Here is a 19,397-nt window from a genome sequence, read left to right as displayed (position 1 = left end):
AAAATATTAACATTGACTTTGACAGGTGATTTTTATTTCGTTTATGCTTATTTTTATTTTCTAATTTTTAAATCCCAGCACAAGCCAAAAAAAAAGAAAAAGAAAACATTATCACAGAGCCCGAAACCAGAAATGTATATAAACCTTCAGGGCAGAAAAAGGAGGAGGATCCTGAAGATTCTTTACAAAAGTTGGTCCTGTCAAATGGGTAACCCTCTCAGCTCTGGGTCTGCAGGAGGAGCATCAGGAGAACTGCCGAGATGAGTATGCAAAGCGTGCAGACTGTCGGTACCACGATCTCTGTCACCATCTGCATGTGACTTAGCAGAGGCTCTGAAACCGGAGCAAGAACACCAGAAATGAGAGTGTCGTCATTTTAGCAAATATAGCTTCATCCAGAAAGATAATCCCTGCATCGGGGAAAACTTGGAAAATGGCATCATCAAGCTTTGTAATTAATCTCACTTGCTATAAAAGAGAATGTGGTTCTCTTAACATTATAAAATGTTATTTAAAAAATTACGTGAGGGCTTTGTAAAATCTTTCAGAAATATGGAATAAAGAATGCCTACTTTTGGTTCTTCTGTAGGTACTGGAATAAAGTCTAAATGTATGGTATACTTGCACTTACCATAAATTAAGGTGAGAATATTGACAGCTGTGTCCTATGGTTTCTGTAATTTTCACTGGGGGGGGGGGGGGGGGGGGGGGGGGGGGGGGGGGGGGGGGGGGGGGGGGGGCATGAAAGAAAAATCCTTGGGAAACTTCTCCCAGTCCTTCAGAGATGTTATTGTGTATCTTAAGAGGTGGAGGAGTTGCCATACTTTTGTGGGAATTCTTGCATAGTTTAGTAATAATCTTGAAGAGTTGAATGATAAGTATATTCCACATACGTGGTTATATTAGTGGACAGTATGTAATTCCCTCTTTAGGTTTTGTGCCAGGCACTCTGGCTACTGAGATAAATAAGGCACAGGCCCTGCCCCCACAGAGTTCATAGGCTTATCAGTAAATTCTATGTCAGGTGTCTAGGTGATAAAATAAACGTTTATTTTGGTTTAAAGGAATATACATCCTTTATTCCTGGTTATTTAGATGGGACCAGAGCACAGTGGTATAAAACAACTATAAGAATAGCTGAATTGGTAGGATTTGGTAGCACTTTCCACTTCTGATACCACATTAAAGATGGGGTTGTTAAAATAGGAAGTATATTTCTTTGATTGCCCTTGTAGAGAGAGAAAGACCAAATTCAAAGAAACAAATGATCCATGCTGGCCTTTGTTGACCTATAGATACATCTTTATTATTCTACATCTTAGCCTTTTGGATTCTATTGCACAAGGAACTGTGCCTTCCATGAAGTCAGAGACCTTGTTTTAGTTATTGCTATATCCCTAGCGCTTAAAACATCCCCTAGCTAATGGTGACTGCTTAGTAATTACTTGCTGAATGAGTGAATACAATATCTGGAGTATTCTTTGACTTTTCAACTTCTCTTTATTCTGTTGGAATGTGGTTGCATTTTTTCCTCCTTCCACAAAGCCCACTATAACAAAAATAAGTTTATATACGACAGTATGATTCAGAAAGAATGAAACTAGAGTGGATAAAATATTTCTCTTTTCTGGTAGATTTTTAAAATATTTTTTGAAATTCTTATAAAATAGAAATTTGACATTGCTTCAAAGTGAAGGAAAAAAATCATTTTTAATCATGTGTTTTTGGGATGATTGACTCCAGGTAGATGCACATTGTGAGGTTTTGGTAAAATCATTATATATATAATGATTTGCCTTAGTTGTCAAAGGAAAGAATTAAAATATACTCACCTGCAGCAAGCATCTGGTTGTTGATTGAGCAAGTTTCCAAGGCTTTGAGATACCAACTTTCCACCTAATAGAAATCCATTGGATAAGTGATGTCATCTTAGACTAATTTTTTGCAGTTTGAAATCTTTTTTTTTTTTGAGAGAGCCCATGAGGGAGGGGGGAGCAGAGGGAGGGGGAGAGAGAATCTTAAGCAGGCTCCATGCCCAGCTGAAGATCCCAACACAGGGCTCCATCTCACAACCATGAGAACTTGAACTGAGCTGAAATCAAGAGTCAGAGACTTAACCGACTAAGCCATCCACGTGCCCCTGAAATCATTTTTGAAATACTGTAGGATTAAAACAAATTTAAATCTGCCTGAAGTTTAATTCATATTTATTGAATACCTATGTGCCTCTTTGTGAGGAAGTAAAAACAAAACAGAAACCAAAGTCTTTATTCTTGAGGAACTCACAATCTAGTGCTTTTCTAGTGAATGCCTGCCGGCCACTGCTTCCTTATGGTGCCAGTGGGCTCATCTGCAAAGAATGTTGATAAACAAATGAGATTTATTTATAGAGATTATTAAGACATTCTAAATTATAATTTTTATTGCCTGCCATCGATAGCAACGTAGCTGTTAGAAACATTTGTAGGTTACTGAAAATGTTTGGTAGGTTTTAAAAGATTCTTAATATTAAGTTGGATTATTTTTAATCTTGCTTCGGAACTAGTGGGAAGAAGTGAAAAGTTGTATGGTCATTATACATTTATGTAAACGTTTTCATATATTTTGAGTAAATAGGCAGTATTTGTTTGCATTAACATGGAACATTTAGAACAACATTTAACTAGAAGTCTCTACTATCATAATCTAAAATATACAGGGCTCATTATACATATGTAACTCTAGTTTGCCCTTCATGCTCTGAGAGTTAGGATTGAATTTTAAGGCATGTTTACCCCATTCTAAGCAAATGAGCAATGAGGTGGCACAAGTTAGGGGAAGAGACAAAGGCCCACAAAACCCTGTCTTCCTCCATGGAGGAGGGAGGAGGGGAATCACCACATGGCTCACCCCAAGTTGCTTAGCTCTTCTAAAACCTAGAACAAGTGAGGGGCTTTTCGCTGGCTCAGTCGGAAGAGTCTGGCTCATGATCTTGAGGTCATGATTTTGAACCCCGCCTTGGGTGTAGAGATTACTTAAAAATGAAATCTAGAACAAGTAACCTCAATAATAGTCCTACCTCTCTTCGACTGGGAAACCCATTGGCAGTGATAATCTTCTTGTAATATTGAACTGATGCCTTTGGATAGCGTGGCTTATTTCTGTTGTTAAATTCGACATAGTAGAATCCGTATCTGTCCGAGTATCCTTTCTCCCATTCAAACTTATCCAACAAAGACCAGGAAGTATACCCTTTTATATTAGCACCATCTTTTATAGCTGCAAAGACATTTTGTTCCATTTTTAATATATTTCATTTACTTGGAAAAATAATACTGCGAAGATCATCTTAAATTCATTCATTTATGAGATTCAGAAACAAGCTTTAGTCGATTGTGTGTGTTATCACATTCTGTCCAAGTTAAATAGAAGATATGTGAGGACAGTCTTGGTCTATAGCTCACCTTTCAGCATTTCGTTTATGTAGCCTTTAAGGTACTGAATTCTCCACTCATCACATAATTGAGTACAGTGTAATTTTTGAGATGCTCCATTTTCTGTCACATAGATGGGAGGATTGCCGTATTGAGTCTGAAAGTCATAGCAAGGAATATCTTAAAAATTCTGACCTCCAGGTGGGTTTCTGAGTCTGAGGCACATGCAAACACTTAGTCAAGTCTGCTGTATTCTAATTGAGTGCTTTTAGTGTTTAGCGGATGCGAGTTTACACATTTTTTTGGAGGTGAGTGTAGACAAGAGAAAGTTCGTATGAAAGACTACATTGCTCAATCAGCATCATGGTAGAGAAAGTATACCTCAGGTTGTGTTCTTTCTCACATCAAGTGAGAAGGGGAAGCAAAATGAATGTGGGATGAGAATTTGTAGCCACAGGTAACACACTGAAGCGGTTCCTTGTGGTGGGCATTAGTCTGTAAAGCCTATATCTGGTAGCGTCTGAACAACTAACTGAGCTTGTTTCATTAAGCCTGACTAACTGGAATTAAAATCAAAACTAGGCCCCTGAGCCTAAGCTGTAAGATCACGAGTTGGGGTAAAAAGTGCCCGTGAAATAGCCGAATGTGATAATCACCTGAGCGAAGTGGAGGAGCCTTCTAAACCCCCAGGGCACTGAACGAAGCCACGTAGATCCCAGGTCAGGCCAGTTCGGGTCAACCAATTCTACCAAGTCACGGTCATTCTGGTAGCTGGGCCCCTGGCGGGAGGGGTAGTTCCTTTCTGTGATGTACCGAGTGGTAAAATGGCCTAATCCCAAAAAATCTGAGGTGCCTTTGATGTAGCTCTTCTCCTGGAGTGAGAACACTGGTAACCTTGACATGTCCAGGCCTTGCTCTGCACTCTTTTTCCCTATTAAGAGAGAAAAACAGAATTTCACAAAGTAGTACTTTCTCACGATTCTTTTGCCATTACGTACCACGGTCGTACTGGCATGTTGACGTAAAAGCTGCTTTCCAGATCCCGGCCTTTGGGATTCGTGTGTATGGAAAATATAACCTTAGCCTTTTAAGCTGGGATTTTAACATTTGAATACTATTCAAAATTTTAAAAATTTATATTGCTTTTTTTAAAAAATTATATTTTCAGGGGCGCCTGGGTGGCTCAGTTGGTTGAGCGTCTGACTCTTGATTTTGGCTCATGATCTCAGTATGTGGGTTAGAGCCCTGCGTCTGCACTGTGTCAGCACAGAGCTCGCTGGGAATTCTTTCTCTCTCTCTCTCTCTGTCCCTCCCCCGCTCATGCTTGCTTTCTCTTTCTCTCAAAAGAAATTTAAAGTTGTATTTTCATAGATTGCTCTGTAAGTGGCATGCAGGCAACATTGTGGCTATATGGGAAAATGTGGACTTAGATTCCTATATTCTTATAGCAGAAATTGAATTTTGGTTACCTCTGGGAAGAGATGTGGAAGGTCATTGGTGGTGTGGATGGTGGAGGACATATGGACACATTCATGTACTGTTGTAGTGTAAGCTGGTATGACCTCTGTGTTGGGAAATTTTGTCCTAGCATTTAAAACTGTAAAAGGGGGAGGTGGCGGTACCTGGGTGGCTTAGTAGGTTAAGCAGCTGACTTCGGCTCAGGTCGTGATCTCGCAGACTGTGAGTTTGAGCCCCGCGTCGGGCTCTGTGCTGACAGCTTAGAGCCTGGAGCCTGCTTTAGATTCTGTGTCTCCCTCTCTCTCTGACCCTCCCCCATTCATGCTCTCTCTCTCAAAAAAATGAATAAACGTTAAAAACATTAAAAAAATAAAATTATAAAAAGATACGCCATTTCACAGATCATTTCCGTATCTTTTTATCCTGTGTTTTACTTGCACGTGTAAAAGGAAGTCTACAAGGATCTTCATTGTAGATTGAGTAGCAGAAAATTAGAAACAAATGTCTCTCAAGTGAGACTGGTTAAATAAATCCGTATATCTGTACAATACCGTGAAGTCATCAGAATGAGGGCTCTATACCAGCACTATATGCCAACATGGAAAGAATGCCAAGACACATTTGTAAGTGAAAGATGCAGAGTATTGCATTTAACAAGTACACGGAGCCGCGGTGGTTTTGCTCCCACAGGCACAGTCCATCACTGCAAGTGTGCTTCCTCCTGGGGAGGATGGGAGCAGGGGGGAGAGGGAGGGAGGGAAGCTTGACTTTCACTTTTTACTCTCTCTTTTTAGGAGATAGAAGTTTATCAAATACACTGGAAGGGAGTGGCAGGCAGGACAGCAGAGGAGAGGCTGTCTGTCCATACTCTCTTGTACTTAAAAAATTTGAAACATGCATGTCTTTGTATAATCTCTACCAAAAAAAAAATTTTTTTTTAAATTTTTAAACGTTTATTCATTTTTGAGAGACAGAGTGCAAGTGGGCGAGGGGCAGAGAGACAGGGGGATACAGAATCTGAGCAGGCTCCAGGCTCTGAGCAGAGTCTGACTGCGGCTCAAACTCACGAGCCAAGAGATCATGACCTGAGCTGAAGTCGGACACTTAACCGATTGAGCCACTCAGGTGCCCCCCCCACCCCCCCCCGCCACCAAAGCTTTTAAATGAATAAAAAAGACTAACATTTGTATGAGTTGTTCTAAAATATAAAATGTTTCCAAAGAGGCTACTGGCTTTTAATAAGTGAAAAGCTTGTATCATTAAATACCTTTATGATCTTAGTGTGTTATTTTCAGTTACATCCAGTAACTTGAGAAAAACCACAAGGCATTGTCCCTGGACTGTCTAATACAGTAGCCACTGGCTACATGTGGCCATTACAATATGACCAATGTGAGCATACCTCTGGTTCGGTCACACTGAAGGACTACATCTTTAATTTTTAAAAACTGAAATTGAAATAGACACAGATGGCTCCAGGCTCTCGTATCAGACGGCACAGATACAGAACATTTCCATCATCACTGCAAGGTCTTTTGGACGGCACTGGCCTGGGATTACTTTTGTCCATATATTTACCGCGCTTATGAGATGCCTGGAAGTAATTTGTGTACGAGATTTCTGGCAGAATGCTTTCACTAAGGAAAATATGAGCTGCCCAGAGGATCCTTCTGTACACATCGTACAAGGAAAAAATTCAGCCCAGTTTCCGTTAGAATCACCACAAGGCTGGAGTTACCGGAGTCTGGAATTACTGACCTTAAGCCCAAGAACTGTCCTATGACCAATAGTCAACTGGGCTCTTTTAGTGCCATCCTGCTACAGCAGCCTCTGAGGGTCCCGAGAGTGAACGCGCCATGTGAATGATGGGGTGTACCCACAAAGCAGGGGGTGCCCGCCCTGTCCTGAGGGCTTTTCCCTTGTGCACCTTGAGGAAATCCTTCTCAGGGTTTTGAACGTCTGTGCATAGATAGGTGTGTCACGGACCTGGTTATTTCCAAGGGATTTTTAAAGACTACTTGTTTAATCCTTCCTTTTCAGGTGATCAGAATGACACCCGAAGAGGTGGGACACCCTACCCAGAGTCGCTCAGCAGCTGGCAGCAGAGTCAGAATTAGAATCCGCTTCTATTCCAGGTAAGTCTGATAAGTGGTACCTTAGAAAGGGACAATTTTGAAATGTTGACAGTTCTCTCTTAGTCACACATCCAAAATAGCCTTACCGTGTGAGATTGTAACCTATTTCAATGCCACCCTTGTCTCTTTTTTAGGGCCATGCAGCCTGATACCTCTAACTTAAACAGATAATACTTCTAGATTCCTGTGGCCAGATGCGACTGGCTGCCCTCCCAGTCAGTAGTGCCACACGTGTCTTCTTTCTTATCCTCTTCCACATCCTTTTTCAAGGGGCCATATCCTCTCTGAGAGTCCCGGCTTCCCCAGCCTCAGGTTCTGGTGGTCTAAGGCATTTTCTGGGGCATGTGACAGTCCCATCCCTTGAGGACGCCCCTTGTAGGGAAGTTGGTTATGAGTGGAGGTTGTTTTCTGGGGAAAGTTTCCTTGTTCTTAAAAATGGGTACGATGGGGGTGCCTGGGTGGCTTAGTTGGTTAAGCGTCCGACTTTCGCTTAGGTCATGATCTCGCGGTTGGTGGGTTCGAGCCCCGCGTCGGGCTCTGTGCTGACTGCCAGCTCAGAGCCTGGAGCCTGTTTCAGAGTCTGTATCTCCCTCTCTCTCTGATCCTCCCCTGCTCACGCTGTCTCTCTCTCTCTCTCTCCTAGAAATAAATAAAAATTTAAAAAAAATTTTAAAAAAATGGGTACGATGGAGCTATTTCTGTTTTTCTGGAAAGATGTGATGTGTGAAGAAACGATGCCTGGAGCTTCTGCAGCCATCTTGGGGCTGATAGGAGTGGTTGATGGGCTGGCTACAGGTGCCAGAGTGAAAGATGGAATGAGCCTTGGTCCTCAAAGACATCCCTGAAAGCTGGATCACCCTTACCTGGGGTTATAAGTTCCCACTTTTCAAGTCTAATTTTAATTGGCATTTTCTGTTATGTGGGACTTAAAGGCACCCAGATTGATTCAGCCTTGTGAGCTCTATGTGTCTTTCTTCTCGGACCCTGTGGAAACCAGAGCTTGGAAACCATTCCTCAAGAGGCACAACCGAAGATAGAACTGACACTGCCCATGACTGCATCCTTGACCTCTCTCTCCTACCTCACTGAAAGTGAGAAGGAGTAGAGCGGGGAGAAAGAGGCAGGACAGCAGAACGCAAAAGAAAGCAGCCCAGAAAATGGCTGTATTTTCCCCGGGTTCTGAAGCTCCCAGTCTCCACATCTGGGGATCTGTCTGTATGTCATTCCTCCCCTCACCCCAACTCAGACAACCAGTTCTCAGGTCCTTGGGGACTGGGCTATCCCTTGAGTGCCTCACCCAAGCCCAGCGTGTTCCTCCACCCCCTTCCCCCACCTCTCCACCCCTTCACTTGGGCTCAGTACTGTTGCTGTGGTGCCTGGAACTTAACAGTGTGACTCGGCTCACCGATACGGTCCTTCATGACTTGGGGGTAGTCACCAGCATAGATGGGGTTGGCAAACCAGCCCAGGCAGAACTGTAGGTATCTCTCGGCAGCTTCTATGTCCTTGGGGCTCCTGAAGTCCATGGGCTCCCCCCAGTCGCAGTTTAGCGAGATCCCCACCAGACCTTAAAAAAAAAAGACGGGAGGGCAGCCTGGGTGGCTCAGTTTGTTGAGCGTCGGCTCTCGATGTTGGCTCAGGTCATGATCCCGGGGTTGTGGGATTGAGCCTCATGGTAGGCCCCACACTGGGGGCATGGAGCCTGCTTAAGACTCTCTCTCTCTCTCTCTCTCTCTCTCCTCTCTCCCTCTCTCTCCCTCTCTCCCTCTTTGCCCCCTCCTCGCTCTATCAAAAAAAAAAAGGACAGGGGGCGGCGTGAATGGTGCCCCCCCACGGGGTGCCCTGTTCTAGCACGTGGGTGTGAGGCTCACCTCGCTGCTCGCTGCGCCATGTGCTGTTGTAGGAGTGCCAGGCTTGTGCGTGGGCCTGAAAGCGGAGGGGTGTGTCAGAGGCGCCTGGTTGCTGCGTGTCTCCCTCTGTCCTGACTAGAGACCCAATTTGACCGAGTCCCATCTTTTCCCGCGTCCAGCCCTGGTTATCCCCATCCCCAGTCTCCCTTCTTCAGACCTCCAGAGGCACCTGTTTCCTTTGCTCTGTAGAGAAACTCGGTCTCGCTCTGGCCCAAACACATAAGCCACCTCTGGGTGTTAGTTCTCATTTCTAAGATGTTTGCTAAGGTTTCTTGTGTTGTTCCTGCTCGTTCTCTGTGGTAACGAAGCAATACCTTTCCCACAGTTGCTCAGGAAGTTAGGAGAATACCAAGTCTTGAGAATAGAATTGAAAATGTGCCCACATGCCATCTCTCCGTACTCCCTACCAGTGACCCCTGGATGCCCGCAGCGCTCTGCCCTTTAAATATCCACAGTTTAAGAACTCATATGCCAGATGTAGAAAGAAAGAGAAAGTTCTCTCCCTGACAGGAATTTGAGAGTCTAGTATGTCACTGAGGGGCCCCTTGACTTCCTGCTTGATCAGATTGTCCCCTTCTGCTGAGAGTCCATTGGGGGCCATCCTGTCATGCCTCACATCCCTGTTCCCCGGGCAACATTGCCTGTACCCTCATATGTATCCTGCAGTGTGACCCAATCTCTCCCCCTTCTAAAGCCTCTCCAGCAGCCTTGTAATGCCTGAGTCACCCCAGCATCTCCTCTGTCTCCTTCACTCCCATGCCCTTACTGAGCTTCGCTGCCCCAATGAACAACTCCAATGCAGGTCTTCGAGAAGACGCCATCTTTCCCCTCACACCTCGCATGCCTTAGAGTAGTGTCTGCCTTGCTCCTTCCTGCTGCTTCCAAACTATTTCTCCTTCCAAAACCCCAGGTCCTTGGAAGTCCATGCTATGAGGCAGACACTCCTAACGCCTTCTTACTGTTGTCCTTCCCCAACCTCCTGTGACCGCTGCTCATTCATTGAAGACTTTAGCCCCTAGTTCACTGGCATCCTGCCCCTTCTTCCTGTCACCAGTCCTCACAAGGCTGTTTAGATGAGACGTGTAGTTTTCACATGCCTGCGCTCCATCCCCTTGACTAGATTGTAAGCACTAGGGAGCAGCAACTATACTGTTTCGGCGGCGGGTGCTCAGCACTGGATGACTGGGCCCTCCCTCCATAAATCCTCATGGGATGCAAGTGAGTGATGCGAAGGTGTGATGGAATATGCCAGAACCGCAGAGGACAGAGCTCAGGCTCAGACCCGTGGGACAGGCTGAGCCAACCTGAGGGTTATGCCTCCACCTTGAACCCCACCCTCATTCCCAGAAGGACCCGCCTTACCTTAATGATGTGGTGTGCCGCCTTGTACAGGCCCGTGCCGTGAAGTTGCAAGCCGGGAGCGTGGTGGCCCGTCTCGTAGCCTTTTTCTGCCATTGTCTACAGGGGTGGCAAGTGGGGGCCCACAGGACTAGTGAGAAGGAGCAGGGGTGCATGGTCTGGGAAGGGGGGGCATCCCACCTGGAGAAGGGCCCTGCTTACCCGAGGGTCACTGAAAGTGATCCAGTGCTTCACGCGGTCCCCAAAGGCCTCAAAGCACAGATTGGCATAATCACTGAAGTAGTTGGCCATGCTCACGTTCTGCCATCCGCCATACTTGACCTGGAGCAGCTGGCGGAGAGAGAAGCAGGTGCCCCAAGGATCTGTCTCCAGAAAAGACTTTTGGAGAGGACAGGCCACGTTTGTGGGGGAAACAAGGGTGATGACAACTATGTGGCTGTTTAGAGCCACGGAGAACAAAGATGCAGGGCCTTGGGCATGGCAACTTGACGGCGGCCAGCAGTGGATCACGAAGCTACATCAGTGTGGGGACACTACATGTCACACCTTATGCAAACAAGAGGGAGGTGACGGAGAAGGTGGGAGATTCTCCTGCTTAGAAGGAATGTGATAGATTGAATATTTAAGAAAACTGGCCGAGGTAGAGAGGTCTGATACTGGGGAAAAGAACCTCGAGTACATGTTGGGAAGAACTAAGGGCTGATGCAGGACGTGGAAACTCTGACTCCAAAGCTCTATTGTGAGGGTGGGGTCTGCCTTCTCAGCAGAGGACTCTCTTCCAACCAAAGGCATCTGCTTGTGAAGGTGAGATTTTCCCAAGCTGCATCATTCCATTGAGATTGACTGCTAGGCTCTCTCTGGTGGGTTTGAGGGGATGCTAAAGAGCTAAGTTAGTGAAAGCAGTTTACCAGGAAGGAACTGGCGTGTGGTTTCCAGTTTGTCTTCCTAAAGTATGCTCTATGGCCGCAGTCCCATAGAAGCCTCCCGTGACTCCCCTTCTCAAAGGATGATCCCAGTCAACTTAGCTCGGCAGTCAAGGCCTTCCAGGCCTGGCCCCAAGCTACATCTCCAACCTTTACCCCTCCTCGTCCTGCTTGCTCCCCAAACTCTTAACCCAATTGCGCTCAAACCAGAGCAGCCCTTCCGCTTCATGCCCAGCACTTTGAAGCAGTGGTGAGATCCCCTCCTCTCCCCAACACCTCCCAAAGGCCACATCTCTGTTTTCTGACTTCCTGTGACCTGTGTCACACACAGCTCCTCTCCCAGGGGACTGTGATCTCCGTGGGGCCTTGTGGAATGAAGGCAAGAATTGCCTGAAGAGTGATGTCTGACAGTGATGTTGAGACTTAACAGAAATGTCTTAGGGGGCTGTGCTCCTATGACGCTGGCTCAGACAAGCACGGTAATTATGCCGCGTCATCAAATCTTACTCAAAAGAAGTTTCTTTTTAGCTTGGTTTGTTGCTTTTAGGCCAAATGTCTTTGGAAAAACCTCAAAATCCGCACTTATGGCCTATTACAAACATCGGTTAAACCAGCACGATGTCCCTCTACGGGCAGGTCAGACTTCTTCACTCCGTCCCATGGCCCAGTCCAGACCCCAGCCTCTGCCCGCCCCTTGCCAACCCCTGTCGCCAAATCAGGCTCCCCTGCTGAGTGGTGCCCCCTGCCCCGGCCTCCCTCCAGGCGCATCAGCCTCACCTGCGGGAGATCCCAGTGGTGCAAGGTCACGATGGGGGTGATGTTGCTCTTCAGGAGGGCGTCGATGAAGTCGTTGTAGAACTTGATTCCCCTCTTGTTCACCTTGTCAGCTGAAGGTGAAATAAGGGGGCGCTGGCCTTCTGAAACACGGTGCTCCTGGGCCCTGTGGCCTTTCTTGGGCCTGAGGGCACCCTCAGCCCACCCGATTCTGGGTCTGATATGGTGCAGGAGCCTAGCTGCCTGCAAAAGCTGTACGAGCTGCCACTGGAGAAGCCATGTTCCCCACTGCTCTCCCTCCCCAGCACTCTGTGGTGTCCCCTCAAAGCCAACGTGGCCAAAAGGGGCCACGTGTGGGCTTGGGAGGGGGCTGCCCTGTCTCACCTCGGATGCCTGTGGGTAGGAGCCGAGGCCAAGAGAGGGAGAATCGATAGTGGTTCACATGCAGCTCCTTCAGCAGAACGATGTCCTCCTGTGCAGACAGGGGTAGGAGGTGGGGAGTGGTCACCTAGGGCTCTGGGGCAGGGAGGTAGGGGTCACGCTGGGGGGGGTGGTGTTGGGGCCAATGCTCACTCTTCCTCATCCATACAATAGGTGTGAAAGCACCTGCCCCCCTTTCTCCTGGGGCCATACCAAGAGTCAAATAAATGCAGGATATGGGGACACTTTGAGATGCCGATTGCGGTGTTCCTAATAAACTTGGGTGATGAAGAGGGACCCCCTCCATGGGAGCAATTCACAAGCAGAGACAAAGGGTTCAGGCTACTGTGGCCTGCAGACCCCAGGGTCACGGCATCAGCCGTTCAGTGGTCTATCACTTGGACTAAGGCCCCGGCTCAGGTGGGGCCCTGCTCTCCTTTCCTCTGACATCCACTGCCCCCCCCCCCCCCCCCCCCCCCCCCACACACATCCCCTGCCCACCAATCCCCAGCCACCACCAACAGCCCCACTTCTTTTTCCTGAGATGGGCTAGGGGGTGTTTAGCAGAACTAGAGTGACATTGTCCCTGGGGCTCCCCAAAGTGTCACTGTCCACCTCTCAGCTAGGTGCGTACTTACCCACACACACACCTATCACTCACCTGCACCTTGTAGTAACCATCACAAGCCACATCTGCTGTCTCATCCCCCAGCACCTTTCCCTTCCCACTGTGAGTGAAGGCATCCCAAATGCTGGGCCCTTTCCCATCCTGGTCCCAGGCTCCCTCTGTCTGGAAAGCAGAACTGCCCGTGCCCCACGAGAAGCCTGCAAGTAGAGACCTCAGCCTGGGCACTGGGCCCCTTCCCGCTCCCCACCCAGCACCTGGGCTCTGGGCTGTGCCTGCCGGGCCACAGGGCAGGCCCCCTCCCCAGCCGCCTGCCCCTGGGAGCTTGGGGGGCAGGGCGAGGGACGACATAATACATTTAAAACATTGATTTGCACAGTTTTAGCTGTGATTAACATTCACAGTCTGTATAGTAAGCTTAAAGAAATCTGTTAGGAGCTTTATTTATTTTAGAACAACAATATGGAGTTACCTGTCCCATCCTACCTGTCAGGAAAACTAAAACACCAAACTCTTTGGCAAGCCAGCCACGGTGGGCAAGCTGACAGACAGACGGATGGACCAACAGAGGGATGGACGTACCAAGTGGGAAGGTTCCATAGTAGAAGGAGGCCTCTTCTGGGGATCCCTTCCTGGTGGCCCCCAGCCTGGACACCAGCAGTAGCGCCCACAAAAGTGTGACAGCCCGCACTGGCTTCATGGTACCCGGCCCTCCCCCATTCCTGAAAAAGCAGCCAGGGCTGGGGGCGGGCGGGGCAGGGGCAGGTCCCAGCTTGGGGGCAAAGGTCGGGAGGGGAGGAGGTGGAGGTGCTCTATCTAGAAAAGCGGTGGCTCTCTCTAGAGAGCTGGGCCCTTACTCTGTTGGGGGCCACCAGCAGAGGCTGAGGCTGAGCACCAGGTCCAATTAAGGAGGAGATGGACCCTGGGCTTGGGGGGCTCTAGGCCTGATGCGCAAGGCTTCAAACCACCCCACTCCCTGTCTGATAGGGGATACCCAACCCATGTCCTGCAAGAGGCCCTGATTGCGTGGGAAAACCACTGCTGCCTTAGGGAACCTCCATCTGGTGGGGAGGCAAGACAGCCCACAGAGCCCCTGAAGCACCCCCACCTGTACACTGTGGCATGTGCAGAGAGACGGACCTCTCCCCAGACCGGGGGTCACGAGCAGGGGTGCCGTCCCAGGGCCTCCTGTCCTGAGGATCAGGACGAAGCCCTCCCACTGGGATCCCTCCCTCTGGTGCAGCCTGGCCGGATTACCTGGGATCGTCCTGGGTCCCAGACACCCCCAGAGTAGCTTCGGCAGCTAGAGCGCTCTCAGACTGACCCCAGGGCCTGTGTGCGGCTGAGACCTGAGCCAGAGCACAGCGAAGGCTCTGGTTGGGGGTGTGGCCAGTGGCCTAACGTCCCTCTACAAAGAGCTTCAATAGCCCCATTCAGTGGGGAGGGCAGGAATGCTGAGCTGGCCAGTGGGGCCTGAGTCAGCAGCAGGGGCAGCCTGGCCCTGGGCCCTGGGGCCTCCAGTCAGCCCCCTCTCAGGGCAGAGGGGCAGATCCCCGAGCCCTCTGGCCCCTTCTGGGCCTGGTGTGCCACGTTCCACACACCTTCGCCTGGGAAGCTCCCGGTGGGGGTGGCGGAGTGGGAATCGGCATTTGCAGGTGTCTCTGTCCACCTCTCCCTGCGGCCAGCGGGAATTCATGGTTTCTCTACCTCACCTCCTCTGTCTGGACCCTTCTTCACTCACTCGCTCGCTCAACCAGAACTGCTGCCAGAAAACCGTCCCTGGAGGCTCAGCCCCTATGGCTTCCCCTCCTGGCTGCCCAGATGCCCCAGTGTGAGTCCCATCACCTCATTCACCTCCAGCCCCCCGCTGCCCCCAACAGAGCCTTTCTGGAGCTCTCTCAGCCAGGTGCCTCGTAGCCCTCCATGGGTGATGAGCCCCTTTCTGGCAGAGTGGAACAGGACTTGGCCTGTGCCCTCCATGGGCTCCATGTCTGGTGGGCAAGGTCGAGGAGGGGAGGGAAGGTGAGGTGGTTCTAAACACTGTCCTGAGGGCTCCGGGCTCTGAAGGAAGGATGGACAGGACACTGTAGAGGCTCAGGGAGGTGGGGCTGGCCTCACAGGGGAGGGGACATTGGACATGACACTTGAGGCTGCGGAGGTGTTGGCTAGGTGGCATGGAGCAGGGAAGGCACGGGAACGGATGGAGAGGACAGCCTGAGCAAAGGCCCTCTTTGAGGTGTGTTTAGGGAACTGGAGGTTTGATATATTCTCTCCTCTTGCATCTGTAGGTAGGGCCGTGTCCTCAGGGTGAGCAGGCCGCGGGGACAGCCACCGGGCAGCCATCTCCGCTGGGGGCGGGCTGCTGTGGTGTCTGAGGTGAGTGTGTGCTGTTTGCACCAGGGCTGGTGCCTGCCCTCAGCAAGCCGGGGCGCTGGGGACTCTGCTCTCCAGACTGAGGTAGGTAAGAAATATAAAACGTTAAGAGCTGATGTCATCTCTGAAGAATGCCCCCTTCCTGCAGAGCCAGGGGCCCTGTGTTTGTGTTGGAGCGATGGTCAGCCCGGCGTGGCCGGGGCTACTTGGGGACCGTCTGTCTCCACTGTTCCATTCCTGTTCTCCTTCCATGAGCTCCAAGCCGGGCTCTGGCTGGAGGGACCTGGGTCTCACGGTGGGGTGACCCATCATCTCTCCGCTCAGTCCAGGGGCTGCTTGGGCCCAATGCGCAGTCTGCAGCAACGAGGGCAGGACCCTTCCTTTGACGAGGGGGTGGGTCTGGAGTCCCTGAGGGGCCAGGCTTGGCTGAAGAGCAGGTATGTTGAGGGACCGGTGGCTTTGGGCCCCTTCACTCCTCCTCTCCTCTCCCTGCAAGGGGCTGCAGAGGTGGGGGCTCCTCTACCAGTAGCCCCTGCTGGACCCAGCACTTAACCCAAGCCCTGTGACATTTAGGAGGTGACTTGGTAAAGGCGAAAGGTATGGGGAGCACTGGTGAGTGCTCGGTATTTGGGTGTGGATATGGGAGAGGCGTGGCTCAGCCTGCTCTGTGGCTCAGGACCCTTCAGAGCCAACCGAGGGTTTGAAGAAGGACACTTAGGATTCAGGAAAACAGACTCCTGCCTCCAGATAGCCAAGAAGTAGCCATGGGATCCAGTGACAGTGACTTTCTCTCTTTGGGACCGAGACTCCCCATCTGGAAGACGAGAGCAGCTCTCTCAGGGTCCCCTGGCTGGCACTGCAGGACCCACAATTCTCTGGCCTTAGGAGCTAGTTTGTTTCCCTCCCAGGGCAGGGGAGGGGGGCTGGAGGGGTGTCTCTAGGCTCCATCCACCACTACCCACAGCCCTGCAACCCAACTCGGCCCTGTCCAGACCTGAGCTGAGGGGGACAAGTCCCAGGAGACGAGGTTTCATCCCAGTGTGCTGTGTGACGTTGGGCTACCCATTGCCCCTCTCTGGGCCTTTGTTTCTTCCGCTGTAAAAAATAGGAGGCTGGCTACCGGCTGTCTGGTCCTCCTGAGCTCTGGGGTTCCATGAAAGAGGTGATAGGTTGTCATGGTTTTGAGCAGCACTGAAGATGCTGGGGTGAGTGTGGGGGCTTTGCTGGGCTGGCAGGAGCTGCATCATGGGAGCTGGTCAGGAGGTTGTGGTGTGTGTGTGTGTGTGTGTGTGTCTCCTGGGAGTGTTGGGGAAAGGAGCCCATTCCAGGGTGCGGAGCGGTCCTGGGGAACAGGAGCACAAGACCAGGAGCGGGGTGCTTGGTTTATAAGGAGCACTCTGGGCTCAAGTCAGACTTTCCCTCTTCTTCTTTTTTTTTTTTTTAAGTTTCTTTATTTAATTTGAAAGAGAGGGAGCAAGGGAGCAAGTGGGGAAGGGGCAGAGAGAGAGGGAGAGAGAGAATCCCAAGCAGGCTCTGAGCTATCAGTGCAGAGCCTAACATAGGGCTCAATCTCACAAACCATGAGATCATGACCTGAGCTCGACCAAGAGTCGGGCTCTCAACCAAGTAAGCCCCTCAGGCGGCCCCCCTCAGACTTTCTTCTGAGGACGGAGCAGAGACAAGTTTGTGACAGGCCTTTGGGAGAGGGGGTGGGGACGGTGGTGGAAGGGACAGGGTGAGCGGCATGTAGAGCAGAAAAGGGCAGTGGTTGGGATCAAAGACTCTGGAGTCAATTATAACTTTGTACCCCAGCTCAGCATTGCCAGCTGAGTGTTACATCGATGTTCCTGAGCTGCCTCTCATGTATAAATGTGGCTGACAAGGGGCACCTGGGTGGCTCAGTCAGTGAAGCGTCTGACTTCGGCTCAGGTCATGATCTCGCAGTGTGTGGGTTCGAGCCCTGCACTGGGCTCCGTGCTGACGGCGTGGAGCCTGCCTGGGATTCTCTCTCTCCCTCTCTCTCTGCCCCTCCCCTGCTCACTCTTTCTGTATCTCTCTCAAAATAAACAAATAAACTTAAAAAATTTTTTTAAATAAAAAGAATGGTCAAACACACAGGCAAGTTGAAAGAAATGCACAGACTGAACCATGCGTCCACCGTGTGTCCTCTGAGACTATATTTTACTGGACCTGCTTTATCACGCATCAGTGACTCCCTCTCGTCAGCCAGCTATTCATCTTTTTCCATCCGTTTCGTGCGAATGCCGGTCCCCTGCACTCCTACACACTTCATAGGCGTATCAGTAACTAGATCTGTTGATGGTTCTTTTATTTTCGAGGTAAGATTTGCTCACAGCAAAACACACGCATCTCAAGTGCAGTCTCCTGTGAGTTTTGACAAAAGCAGCCCCACGGAGCCAAACCACTGCGAAGCTACAGAATATGATCTTGTTCTGTTGCGACTCTCAGTCACACTGACTCCTTCTGAGAACTTCTGGGGGAAACTCTTGCAGGTCTGAAGAGCAGGAATCCATGTCTCGCTTCCTTGCTTCTGACCACTTGGAAATGGCGAGCTACATCTGTGCCTGTCTCCAGCGTGTGCCCACGACTTGACTTCTCACTCTCCGTTCTCCCTGATTTCCCTGCCTGTTGTTTCCTTTCTTTAATCTTTTAATTTTCTTTCTTTCTTTCTTTCTTTCTTTCTTTCTTTCTTTCTTTCTTTCTTTCTTTCTTTCTCTCTCTCTCTCTCTCTCTCTCTTTCTTTCTTTCTTTCTCTTTGAGAGAGAGAAAGAGAGAGCATGGAGACGGGCAGAGGGAGAGAGAATCCCAAGCAGGTTCTGAGCTGTCAGCGCAGAGCCCAATGCGGGGATCAATCTCATGAATCGTGAGATTGTGACCTGAGCTGAAATCAAGAGTCAGATGCTTAACCGACGGAGTCGCCCAGGCATCCCCACCTGCCTGTCACTTTTCAATCCTGAAGTATTATACAGCTCTACAAGCTGGTTTCCAGATCCTTTTTTTGGGACAAGACCAAAGGAGTACTGCATAAATAATCATGTTAGAATCTTCAGGATAGTTCAATAGTTTCTGGTGTCCAAATATGTGAAATTGGGGCATTTCCAGTAAATTTGGAACTATCCACAGAGCACGGATCTTTGTGCATGGTGTGCGTGTATAGACACACATACACACACACACGAAGAATGCTTTTCTTGGTCTGAACACTGGCACTAGCTGTGAACCCATCAGTGCTAAACCCAAAGAGCCCACTCAGCAGCGACCCTGCTGCCCAGGCCCCTTGCTGGGCAGCAGTCAGGGAGGACATGGTCTTGGATGGCTGGTGGCCAGCGCCTTCAACCAGGCACCAATGATGGTGACTGTCCTGGAATCAGGTGGCCCTGACGGCCAGCGCCTCCCCACTGGAGGTCTTTGGTCCGAGCTCATCTGCCTGCAGCTTCCTGGGCCTAGCCTTGCATTTTCTCCTTCATCTCCATTGGTGGGCAGCCCCCCAGGCCAGCTGCTGAAGACCCCAGCCAAGCAGGGGCCAGTTCACGGAGGGTGGAGAGGGCAAGGACCGGATGGGGAGGGGCGAAGGCTCTCTGTGAAAATGGGAGGAAAGCCTCCCTAACTTTTCTTCCTTCAGAACATTGTCTGGGTCCATCTTCTTAGAGGGTCCATCACAGGCCCCATCTCATGTTTACTTAGGAGGCTATTTGATTAGAGTCTCTCTTCACTGGACTCCAATCTCATCTGTTTTCATTCATGACCGAATACTGTTTGTTTAAGGAGTGAATGCAAGAAGGTTTGGTTTGGTTTGGTTTTTGCCTTCCTCTCTGCACCAGAAGGGGTGAGAGCAAGCTCCAGGGATCACCCCTTGCCGAGGGTAGGCCTGGGAAGGGGTGGTGCTGATGTTCTCGTCGGACTGGCCTCAGGGCTACATATAGCACCTCAATACTGGGACGAGGCGCCACCTTGGAGAGGGGAGCCTGGGTCCTTCTGCAGAGAGG

The 19,397-nt window shown here is 49.8% G+C and overlaps 2 protein-coding genes across 4 annotated transcripts in view; one reads left to right on the top strand and one right to left on the bottom strand.

The window, feature by feature from the left end:
• The window catches only part of ZWILCH (zwilch kinetochore protein), a 41,755-nt gene extending 41,137 nt beyond the window's left edge, over window positions 1–618 (top strand). For all 3 annotated transcript variants that reach the window (XM_039219550.1, XM_039219528.1, XM_039219557.1), the window contains one exon: window positions 79–618. The gene's annotated coding sequence lies outside the window, so the exon portion shown is untranslated. The remainder of the gene's footprint in view (window positions 1–78) is intronic.
• On the bottom strand, window positions 218–13,717 carry LCTL (lactase like). The gene is made up of 13 exons (XM_039219563.1): window positions 13,600–13,717; window positions 13,054–13,217; window positions 12,357–12,444; window positions 11,976–12,085; window positions 10,477–10,605; window positions 10,279–10,374; window positions 8,878–8,932; window positions 8,412–8,573; window positions 4,070–4,344; window positions 3,444–3,570; window positions 3,059–3,258; window positions 1,833–1,896; window positions 218–333 (listed from the first exon to the last, which is right to left on the bottom strand). The coding sequence occupies exons 1-13, from the start codon at window positions 13,715–13,717 to the stop codon at window positions 218–220; spliced, it is 1,704 nt and encodes a 567-aa protein (XP_039075494.1).
• Window positions 13,718–19,397: the final 5,680 nt, after the last annotated feature.

Source organism: Hyaena hyaena, unplaced genomic scaffold (assembly GCF_003009895.1).
Source record: "Hyaena hyaena isolate Hyena2069 unplaced genomic scaffold, ASM300989v1 scaffold_15, whole genome shotgun sequence".
NCBI classification, from domain to species: Eukaryota; Metazoa; Chordata; class Mammalia; order Carnivora; family Hyaenidae; genus Hyaena; species Hyaena hyaena.
Note: the sequence above shows the minus strand (reverse complement) of the source record. Positions and strands in the feature narration are given on the sequence as shown.

What these genes read in the sequence shown, in the direction of transcription:
- LCTL (XM_039219563.1), bottom strand. Translation starts at nt 13,717, where the DNA reads ATGAAGCCAGTGCGGGCTGTCACACTTTTGTGGGCGCTACTGCTGGTG. An exon ending in ATGGTTACTACAAGGTGCAG is followed by an intron (nt 12,445 to 13,053) that starts GTGAGTGATAGG and finishes CTGTCTGCACAG; the next exon opens with GAGGACATCGTTCTGCTGAA. An exon ending in CATAAACGAAATGCTGAAAG is followed by an intron (nt 3,259 to 3,443) that starts GTGAGCTATAGA and finishes ATGTCTTTGCAG; the next exon opens with CTATAAAAGATGGTGCTAAT.